The sequence below is a fragment of the Episyrphus balteatus genome, chromosome 3 (assembly GCF_945859705.1).
Source record: "Episyrphus balteatus chromosome 3, idEpiBalt1.1, whole genome shotgun sequence".
NCBI classification, from domain to species: Eukaryota; Metazoa; Arthropoda; class Insecta; order Diptera; family Syrphidae; genus Episyrphus; species Episyrphus balteatus.
Genome location: NC_079136.1, coordinates 115,323,430 through 115,335,473, shown reverse-complemented (window position 1 = coordinate 115,335,473; position 12,044 = coordinate 115,323,430). Strand labels below are relative to the sequence as shown.

At 31.3% G+C, this 12,044-nt stretch overlaps 1 protein-coding gene across 1 annotated transcript in view; it reads left to right on the top strand.

Moving 5' to 3' along the window:
- The first annotated feature begins 5,785 nt into the window (after nt 1-5,785).
- LOC129913211 (uncharacterized) overlaps nt 5,786-12,044 on the top strand; it is a 35,795-nt gene continuing 29,536 nt past the window's right edge. The window contains exons 1-2 of the mRNA XM_055991768.1: nt 5,786-6,079; nt 7,903-8,105. Coding sequence (XP_055847743.1) covers nt 7,997-8,105 — 109 coding nt within the window. The 5' untranslated portion in view covers nt 5,786-6,079; nt 7,903-7,996. The remainder of the gene's footprint in view (nt 6,080-7,902; nt 8,106-12,044) is intronic.

Here is a 12,044-nt window from a genome sequence, read left to right as displayed (position 1 = left end):
TTTTTTCCCAAAATCGAAGTAAATCTACTTCGATCGAAGTAAAGTCCGAACCCTGCCGACGACATCGATGTCGAAGACGAAGAAGAAGAACAAAATAAAGATAACAACTGAAGTAACGTCTTTGACATCCTTGAAAATTTGTCAAATAATTCTTATTCGAATGATGTCTTTTTGTACCTATACCTACACCTACACAGATACATCAGTGAGTTGAGTATACCGGAAGAGTATAGGGTAAATGGGGAGTCAATTTGAAATTGTAAAACTCATAAATATTCAAGTATTTTAATGATGAAATATTAAACAATATTACCAGTTCATAGAGTTGTATTTGTTCTTAAGAGACTCTCAAAATGCTAAAAAATAGAAGAATTTTATATCAAGGTCACCTGGATCTGTGTAAATTCCATTACTGATGGGGTGAATTGGGCTAAAATGCGGACGAGAAGGGGAAAGTGGAAGAGCACCAAAATGGAATAAATCATCAAGTTTGTTGGCGCAACTGCTCGTGGAGAATAGTGTTGTAATAATTGACAGGAGTGGATGTAAACTTCACTTTAAGAGGATTTGGTTTTTTAATATCTTGGGAGCTCATTTTTATATTTCTAACACGGGTAAAATTAGTCATGACAAGAAATTTCTTTGGACCATCATAGAAGCAAATTGTCAGTTAGGTAGGTACTTTCATACATATATATCTTACTGAAAATTTCTTATTAAAAGAAATAGATTTGGCGTGGAAAAATCGCATCGTCACCTCCTCGCGGTACCCGCTGGATATCCAACTAACGGTGAGCGTTGGATCTTGGATCCATTCGATCCATGAGCTGAGTCACCTGAGTTATGTTTTCAGGAACTAGGAGCAAAAGAGCAATAGATAGTCGACAAAAATTTTACTTTTAAGAAAAACCAACTTCAAAAATTATCTGACAAACAAAGTTGAACATTTTATTAAAAAACGGAATAACAGTCTGAGAAAAAAAGTTTGTTGAAATAGTTTTTTGTCACATTTTATTGATTTTTTAGACCACTGAAACTAATGATGATAGAATACTATTGGCGAATACACTTTGTTTACTTATTGAAACAGCTTTTTTTTCACTTCAGATTCTTTGATGTAGTAAGCTTAGAACAAGCTTTTAACTACAATCAGAGGCTCATCGTAAGTGCATGTTAGTGGTTAGTAGACAAAAAATACAACCTCCCACATGCACAATATAAAACAAAATAATTACGAACAAATTTACAAGTTATAAAATTATAAGTACAAAAAATCCAACATGTATAATTTATTTAAAACATTGATTAACAGTCACGATTGTGGAGCACTGGTTCGAAACAATGTTTTTAAACCCATTTTCGTCAAATAAAAGTCTAAGGATGAATAGTTCAAGTTAAAAAGTTTACTCATGCGACTAAGAGGCTCATTAATACCATAGTTTGTTCTATGAAAGTCGATATGCAAAGGTTCAAATCTTCGTAGGAGGTGAGATCCACCCGGATAATTTATACCAATACAAGCTAATAGATCAGGGGCGTCAATTTGGGAATTAATAAGCTGATGAAGGAAGATTAAATCATTATTTACACGTCTCTGTGCTAAAGTTTGTATCTGAAGAAGTTGAATGCGATGTTCATAAGGTGGCAAGTTGAAAGGGTCGGTCCAAGGAAGACCTTTTAGAGCGAAGCGTACAAAATTGTGTTGAATAGATTCGATTCGGTTTTTATGAACTTCATAAAAAGGACTCCATACTTGAGAAGCGTACTCAAGATGGGGTCGAACGTAGCAGTTGTACAAAGATAGAGTAACAAATGGATCATCAAATTCCTTTGCCCAACGTTTAATAAAACCAAGCATTGAGCTCGCTTTATTTACTATAAAATTGATGTGTTCAGTAAATCCTAAATTTGAACTAAATTGGACACCCAAGTCTTTGAAGCTAAATACTCGACATAGCTTATGTTGCAAGATGTAGTAATCAAAAATATTAATGACTCGTTTTCTCGAGAATGTAATTGTTTGGCATTTAGCTGGGTTAAGTGAAAGGCCATTTTTACCACACCAAACATTAAAACTGTTAATATCGCTTTGAAGAAGGATACGGTCATTGTCAGACTTAATTTCTTTAAAAATCTTCATATCATCAGCAAATATGAGAATATCACTTGAAGTTATGCACGAGATTACGTCGTTTATAGCTAAAATGAATAAAAATGGGCCTAGGTGACTTCCCTGAGGGACGCCAGAGTTGGCTATAAAAAGATCTGAAAGACAGTTTCTAAATTTGACCTGATAGGATCTTTGGTTAAGATAAGATTCTACCCAGGCAATAAAAATACGTGGAAAACCAAAAGCTTTTAATTTGAAGATTATTATTTTATGACTAAGTTGATCAAATGCCTTTGAAAAGTCAGTATAAACGCAGTCAACTTCATTACCTTTTTCTAATGCATTTGAACATTTATTTAAGAAGCTAAGAAGATTAGTTGTAGAAGATCTTTTTCTTACAAAGCCATGCTGCTTTTCACTTATCAGATTTTTACTATAAAATGCTAGACTATCACAAACAACTTGCTCAAAAACCTTTGGAATGCAGGATAGTTTCGAAATAGGCCTATAATTCTTTATATCTGTCTTATCACCCTTCTTGAAAACAGGAGTGAGGAATGACTTTTTCCAGATGGAGGGAAATTTTCCTGACTTGATGGAAAGTTTGAATAAAAATGTTAGAGGCTGAACAGCTTTAAAAGCAGTTTTTAAAAGCCCTTAAAGATTACCTGGGCTCTCTTTAACTGCGGTTTTGAAATAAAAATAAAATTAATAATGCTAGTTTATATTTCACATTGAAAAAAATCCACTTAAATTTTTTAGGGGCCTATAAATAGGGGCTAGCCAACAAAAAAGGTCCATATATCTCTTTTGTTCTCGGTGATTCAGCTCCTACTCCTTTAGATAAATCGACTTAATTTAACAAAAACTTGAAGTATGATATAACATTTTTTAAATAACAAAATCGTTTCCATTGAATCTTATGGTGAATATTTTTTGACAATTTGAATCGAAGCACTTTTGGATCAAACTAATGAAAGATGTTATTAGAGTCAAACCTTCCGTAGATTTTGGCACTAGATTTGGAAAAATTTTCAAATGTGTTCCGCCAAATTGTGCTTCTTACAGTTTAATACGCCCACAAAAACTCTACAAAGTTTCGATTCAATCGATTGTGTCCTTTTCTTTTTTTATTCGATCGATTTTTTGCAAAAAAAAAATGATTATAATATTTTTTGTTTTTATGCAATTCCATTGATATCAATGTCATAAATTAATTATTAAAATAAAATCAATAGAAATGCATAAAAAACAAAAAATATTTTTTTTGAGAACACGTTGCTTAAAAATTTTTGTTTGTCGTAAGATCTCAAAACAAAAAAATTTCCAGTTAAAAATTATTTTATTTTTATTTCACTTAAGATAAATAAATAAATAGTCACTTAAAAAAAAAAAACTCAAAAAAATTGGAATTTTTTTCTATCCCTTAATTTTTTTCCACCAGTGTATACAAAAGTGAAAAAGTTTTCAAAAAAAAAAAAATACAAGTATCCCATTAAAAAGGAAACATTGATCAACAAATAAAATCAGAGTTTGAAAAAATGCATTGATCCGTTTTTGAAACCCAATTTTTTATTTTAATCTAAAAATATTTTTTTTGTTTTTTTTTTCTTGTATAGATTATCTAGCCTTAAAAATTGTATAACTCAAAGGATTTTGTACAAAAATTATTATCGTTGAAATCTGTTAAGAACATTATAAAAAAGACAAAGTTCAAGAAAACGGTTTTATGGCAGGTAGCCTTAATAGTGGTTAGTATTTTTGTTTTTATTTTCAAAGATCTCATTTGTTTTTTTTTTTTTTTGATCAAAATCGTTAAAGCCGTTTTTAATAAAACAATGGACTTTTCCATTTTAGTCACATGGCAAGTACCGTTAATTTCTTAGTTTCCGTTTCACGAACGCCTTGTTGTAAAATATTCTCCGACTCTTCTTTCTCTGTAGTTTTCAGCTGATCAAGATTGCTTGGACAAAAACATGGGTTGCATACTTAACTATTACAGGGTTGAAAAGTCGGGATAGGTGGGTGTGTGGAGATATTTTCTCCTCATTTTTCAATAGTTATCGATTTTGTTTCAAATTTAAGTGTGTTCGATTAATCGATAATTTGAACCTATCCAAGTTCGTTCGTATTCGAAATATTACGACTTAATTGTTAATTTTTTTCAGTTTGTCCACTATACTTGTTGGGTTCTCCAAATAATATTTCAAGTCTCCAGGGCTGAGTTCGCTAATTAAGTTCAAAACTTTCTGGGATCATCCTTTTTTTCCCTGATTGTAAGCTCCAAAAATATCAAAATGTCAAACCCTTAACAACAACTCGAATCAAAACAATCCATCCTGAAACCAGTTGTAGCCTTTATTCCAGTACCAGTACCCAATGAATATAAGATTTGTACTCTAAAAAACTTGTTCGAAACGGGTACTTTTAAAATCCTGGTAGATTCGTAAGGGTCAAAAAAGGAGACAAAAAAAACCCGTTTCATGGGTCTATGTACTCTTTTAATAATATTATGTAATTGAATAATTCACATCACTTAACAAGCATCACTTAAGCCCACATTCCCCTTTCCCCCAAAATGCACCGAACGACCTTTCCTTTTATTTGCCCATCACATTCACAAAAAAGGAAGAAACATATCTACTTTCTTGCAAAAACGGAACCTTCAACATCCTCGTCTATCCACTTACTCACTCATAAAACCTTATTGCAGACACTTCAAAAATATTGAATAAAATTGACAACATATGTGTGCGAAACATAAAATGCCAATTCAAAGATATGCTTCCCCCCTTAAAATGTCCCCCAATTTCATCACTCTCTCTTCTTCCCTTTGCTTTATTTGAAGAACTCCTTGATTACACGAGTACTACACTGTGACACATAGAACACAGACAACAACAAAAAAAAAAGAAGAAAATTTAACAATCGTTAACGGGAAAACACTTTCCTCTTCCTTGGAACATTCAATTCTTGTGTTGAGTAGCGCAGCATTCCCCAAGTTACCACCCACTCATTCATACACACAGAACGGGTGGCAACGCACCATTGTGTCGAACCCATCATCCATTCAAGATGGGTTGGTGCGGAAGGTCCTATTCATCATACCCAATTGAAAAGGCATGAATCAAATCAATTCGTCGTCGTCGACCACTTGTGCATACCCATCATTCTCTCCAACACTTTCCCCCAGACAATTCATCAATGAGCCAAGGGTATAGCAAATCACTGAGCACTGAGCTGAGCCGGGCTATAAAGCAGGCTTCCTATAAAACTCTTGTCCAGCTTTCTTTTACTCTGTGCGATCTTCAACAACCCCTATCTCTAATTTTTGTTGTTGTCAGTACGATGCTGATGATGATAAGCCCCTTGACAATTGTGTTGCATTCCACACACAGCATCTCTTCTTCCTCGCTCGACTCTATCGGGCTTTAGGGGTTTCATCGGCCTCAGAATCATCATCATCATCGTCATCATCAGCGCCTTCGTACACTTACTCCCGTCGAAAACTCTCCAATACCTAAGTATACGAGTAGGTACAATGGTGATAAGCAAGTCAGATAGTGAGTGGACGAGTGGAGTATAGCAGCATCATTGTGTGGCCAACAACTATACTGACTGAGATTTTTCTATTGCTCAGCTCAAAAAAAAAAAAAAAAAAAATAACACAAAGTCAGTCGCCCCACAAACCAGCAGCCAGAGCCAGGCATCAGACATACTCGAGGTGCTATCAGGACTCCAGTTGGTCGTATCATCTCGGTTCGTTCGCACGCTTTTCCAGCTTCGCTCCTCACTTTCTATAAAGAAACAAATAAAATATAGAAAAATCGAGAGACTAACGAGTCTCTAACGACGACAACTTGCGACGACGACGACGTGTACAATTTTACGTTCTATATTTTTTTATTCTCCAAGAAGGAAGAACGTGTGCGTTGTGTCGTCGTGTTTTCTAACCAAAACCGGGTTAAGGTAGTCAAATAAGACAAAAAAAAAAGGATAAAACAAAAAAACATCCTCGTTTAACTCCTTCAACTTGTCCCATTATCTTTGTTTTTGTGTGCTGTGTTGTGTTGTGTTTTCTTTGCATCGTTGTCATTTATATGGGCAACGTAAAAAAGGGATGATTTTTGAAAAGAAAAAAGAAAAAACAAAATAATGGTATAAAGTCCATAATGCAATTATCCCCATACGTGGTCTGCAGATAAATTTTAACTTATTTTTTCCCTTATTTGTGCATCATAACAGGGTTGAAGGGCTTAAAGGCCACTTATATCTTAATAGTCTTGGCTGTAATGTTAGAGTTGTGTGGTCATATAATAACGGTAACCATGAAATTGTGATTTTTATTGGATTTTCTTAGACGAAAAAAGATTCTATGTAATTCGATGTTTTTGTATTTAATCGTAGTAGCTCAGAAAATTACATATTTTGGTTGTAAAAGGACTTCGATGGTCTAATTTAGTGTATTTTGAGTAAAAGCGAATTCTATGTTTTTGCGATGTTTTCGATTTTTTTAAATTTTGCTATAAATGTTTGAAAAACTTGAAAATGTGATATTTTAGTGTTATTTTTAGTTGAAAAAAGCATTCTATGCAATTCGATGTTTTTTTTTATTACACCATAGGAGCTTAATAAAACTCTTATTTTGCATTTAAAGTTACCAAAGTACTTTAATTTATTGTTTTTTGGGTGAATATTTATTCTATGTTTTTTCGACGTTTCCAAATTTAAGATCTAAAATGTCAAAATTGTGAAAGAAACATATAATAAGATCTTTTTTTACTAAAAGCACCAAGTTCTTGTGACGTTTTTCTTAAAACACTTCTTTTTAAGGATATTTTTGTTTAAAATTTGTCTCTTAAATCGATTAATTCAAATTACTATCCCTTGGACAATAAATGTGTAAAAGGATAATTTCTATTAAATATTCAAAAACAACAAAAAAAAAAAGGAAAAAATATGTAATAAAATTTCTGAATAAACTCGTAATTTTATTTCGAGAGAGAGAAAATGTTAAAATTTGCAAAATTTCCAATCAACTATAGTCGGATAGATAAGACCGTGAAGAGATAACGCACGGAAGTTGTGCCCTTATCGCCTTTCGAATGATGACCCTCGCACAGGGTCATCTCTAAAAACCTTAACAAATATACTCTCTCGCATACAAACTCTGTGTACATAAGAGGATTATCTATTAAATTAATTTTTATTTATTTGTGATGGCAGAACCGCTGAACTGGAATTTTCAAAATCTGTAGAAATTAATTTTTTTTTTTTTTTTGATTTTTCTAAAAGAGACCACTAGACTAGGTTGTTGTATATTCATTTAATTGGCACGTGCTATAGGGGGTTGCTGGTTGTAAATTCCATGCAAGGATTGTAAAGTTTTTTCACCCTGCACACAAATATCGCGCGAGTGATGCTGGTTGATTTCGACGGACAAACGATGGAGTGACGGGTTCATCGTTGCTTTTTTTTTTTTTTTTTGGGACAAGTGAGGAGAGAATGGTAAAGGAGAGAAACGGAGTTGATGTTATTTTGTAATTTTATTTCTAATCGCTGTTAATGGTCGTCGTGGTTATGGTCGGAGCAGAGGAGAGTGGAATGGTTTTATCAGTTTGTGTTTTGGACTGTGTTTTCTCTGTGTTATCTGATTGAATTACATGGATGATTGAAATTTTTGAATTTTTCGAAGAACACAAACCTCTCCTCGTGTTAATTAATTTTTATTTTCATTTTTTTTAAAATTATATTTGTGTTGTTATCCTTTTTTGTGATTTTTGTTATTTTAGATAAAAATTCAATGATAATGTTGTAAATAGATAAAAAAAAAATACCAAAGATTAAAATTCATTGAAAAAAATTATTTAGTGAAAAGTGATAAAAATGCGGTTGATAGTGAAAATGAAGTTGAAGAGAACGAGGACTTATTTTAATGCTTTACTACTTATGCTGGTATTATGTGGATTACATTTGACTGATGCTGCGAGACAAAGTAAGTATGAGTAATTATTTTTAAATTTAGTGAATAATTTAGTTTTGTATTTTTTGTAAGGGGTTATATCTAGTTGTGAGTGCGAAAAATCGTGCTTTTTCATGAATTTTTTGAAAAGAGGATTTCTATTAAATAAATTCATACAATAAATGGACATACAGCGAATTTAATGTATTTTAAGAATTCGCGATGTATTTACAAAAATATTGAGTTCCGTTATTTTTGTAGTAGATCTCCTAGAGGACTTCCACAAAAAGGTGCTTGGCGGTAAACAAGATATCTTTGATCCAAATTATTTCAATTAAGAAAGACCAAAAGATTCGTTTTTAGAATAGATGAATACATGTAATGAGCGAAGGAATATTCCAAATTTTAATTTTTGACAAAATGGAGGCTTCCCAAAGTTAAAAATCGTTTTTTAACAAGAAAATTTTCATTTTAAAGTGGCTTGAAAAATCTAATTATTGTTAGAAAAATTATTCCTTCGTTCATTACCTGGCAAAAGTATGTAAGAAGATCGTGTGAAAATTTCAAGCCGATCGGTTCAGCCGTTTGGGAGAAATTTTGCTCACTGACTTTGAAAACACCGTTTCGAGAAAAACGCGTTTAAAAATTGTGAGAACCATGTAAACTTAGTTAAAACGTCTTCAAAAAAACGCTAATTTCTCCGTAACTAATTGCCGTATCAATGTGAAATTTTCGGACAATTTATGTACATTCAAAATATGGAAAAAAAAATTCACTGAGGGAAAAAACAATCTAAAATCAACGAAAACCACGTTGATTCAACTATTTTTCGGAATGATTTTGCCTTGAAGACGAAAATTTTAAAATCAAAGTAGAACATCGTTAATTTAAAGTGGTTTACAGTTACAAAACATACTTAAATCAAAGTTGTTTCAATTTCGAAAAAAGCATCAATTTAAATAAAAAAAAGAAAAAATTGGCAGCCACTGGGGATTGAACTTACAACTCTTGGGTCTCTAGGCGAATGCTTTACCAACGTGCTATCTCACTGTTGAAAACTAGGGTGATAAAATGCAACAAAAGCTAAAGTGCGACAAAAATAGATATTTTTTTTAACGTTGTTTCAAATTTAATTTAAAGATGTTTTATGTTTGTTTTTTTCAACGTTAAATCAACGTTGACCATATTACATTTTACGTTGCGTTTTTTCCCCTCAGTGTAGCTATAACCCCTTAAGTACTGGACTCACAAAAGAGTATTTTTAATTCAACATTTAAATAGTCTGAATCAATAAATATATAATACTAACCGATTTCTTAAGTCTTTAGTGATGTAAGTCCTTAAAACTAGTTGTTGACAAAATGAAAAAAAAAAAAAAAAAATTTCCCATAATTTGCTATTCGAATTTTTTCAATTCTGTCGAAATTTGGCCATTCATTAAAAGGTGAAATCATCCCAATTTATATTGCTTCATATAAAATTAACCATTATTATTCAAAGATGCAAAAAAAAAAATGGAATTTATTCAATAACTCTATTGCAGTATATTAAAAAAAAAATGCTGTAAAATAAAACTTTTGGTTAAATTTTAAAAAACCTTCAACTTGAGATGAAGTTGAAAATCGTCAAAACGACGAAAAGATCTGTTTTCAAAGAATTGATTTTTCAAAAACAAATTTCTTTTAAGTCCAAAAATGTGTTTTTTTTTTCAAAATTGTAATAAGACCGTTACTTAAGCGCTTCTATCTATCTGTTTAATTTTTTCTTAGCAATAGACTAAATAGTTTAAGAGAAATTCAGAAATAAAACAGATTCTTCTGTGGCAGTTAACATTAATAAAAGTATACAAAATATTTTTGACGTCATAACGTTTTATAAATTGATGAACGTCAGCTGCACAAAAAAGCGCAACTCATGCTGACGTCCCACCTGAGTCTATTAACAGTGTGGTATAGATTACAATTTCATATTATAGACCAAGTCATATATGACGCCAAGTCCAATTTAAAATAGCTATACGTATATACATATATAGAGTCAGCAGTTTAGGGTTTTAAACCAAGGTTTGAATCCCAAAACAGCCTAATAATTCTTTTTACTTTTATATTTATTTTGTTAACAAATATTTTTTTTTTCTATTTTAACAACTTAACAACTCATTTCCTTATGACGTTCTGACGTTAAATATTCGTTCGTAAACCGAATTTACAGAACCAATGTTTTTATTCTAAAAATTTTGTTTTTATGTGTCGAGTGATAGATTCTTAAGAATATCGTAACATTTTTTTGTGAATGCTTACATATTTTTATTTATAAAAAAATATTTAAAATACAAGCGTACAATATTTTTGAGATTTGTTCTTTTTACTTGGTATATATAATAAAGTAAAAGTTGTAGATCATCAAATTTCCAAAAATTGTTTGGTTGACTTTGTAAGATAATGAGATTTGTCATTCCACATCTATACGGAACCTAGAAACAAGCGGATTCAATATTAAATTAAGCTGACAAATCTTCTTAATTTATTAAATGTGCTAATTTTAAAGAAATCCACATAATTTGTTACCTTATTTTTATTATAAAAAAAAATAATGTCAGCTACTGGGGATCGATTCTACAACTATAAGGTCACTAGGAGAGTGCTTTACCAGCACGCTATCTCACTGTTCGAAATAAGAATGATAAATTGCAACTGAAGCTGAAGTCTGACGATAATTTTTAAATTATGTATTATTTTTAGTTTTTTAAAATTAGTTTCCAAAATTAAAATGTTGAAAAAAAAATTCAACATTTTTGTTTAAGCTTATTTATTTTTAATTTTGCGTGTTTTTATATTATATCTTTTTAGGTTCAGTTGTGTGATTAATTGTTAAATTAATGTAGTTAAAATTTAAGATCAGAAAATCAAAAATAAGTAAAATTATTGTTTTTTTCTCCCAAAAACAACCATTTTTGATTTCACGTAATCAACTATTGTTACTTACAATGGGTAGTTACGCTGTACTTTCTTACTTTAATTCTTGCTTATAAACCTCTAAGGTCAATGTCATTTCCGAACACAAATTCGCATAGTTATGTTAAAAAAAGTACGTATACGCCCGAGTGTACATCACTGCTTTATAGAGAAATATCACATGATGTTCAAAAGAATGACGAAAAACTATGTAAATTTTATAGCGACCGAGAAAAAATTCAAAAAGTGAAAAAATATAAAAGCAAAACGACATTACCTCAAAAATATTGTCCGCAAATACACAACTTCTTCTATGGCTTCTCCAACCACTTTTTTCCGCTAACCTTTTGACTGCTTTACACAGTTAGTCACTAAAAAACAATTACATCAGAATTATCCACTTTCATATGACTCTGAACACCATTTGACTGGACTATTTCATTTATTTACGAAATTCATTTAAACTTATGATATGTTTCATTCAGTTTATAAAAAATAACAAAAATTTGATTAGTCTCAATTTTTCTGTATAGAAATTGCTTATCATTTACATTTTTTTTTATAAAGATCATCATGCAGGTCAAAACAACATTCATATAATGTTGTCAACAATAACACTAACACAGATGCAAGTGATTCACTAGACAAATTTTCATTGATAAAATAAAGAATGTTGTTATGGGAAAATACTCAACATACCAACGAGTAAATTGTTAAATTGGATTTTATAGAAATATTCAATGACCTCGATATTCAATAAACCAAGTCAACCAAGCAAATGCATATAAAATGTCCTTTGGCTCTAAAGTCGAGACTGTCAGCAAGGCACTATCACTTCGCATCCATCCCCAACTTTGTTTATAGTATAGAAATTTATATGCGAAAAATCCGTAAATCCCAAAGACTAGATTTTAATTTCACTCGGAAGCTACTCGTTCGTAGTAGTAAAAAAAAAAAACGAAAGACGCAAAAAAAAAAACTACTGACACCAAATTCCAAATCTAAATCCTTCGAATAA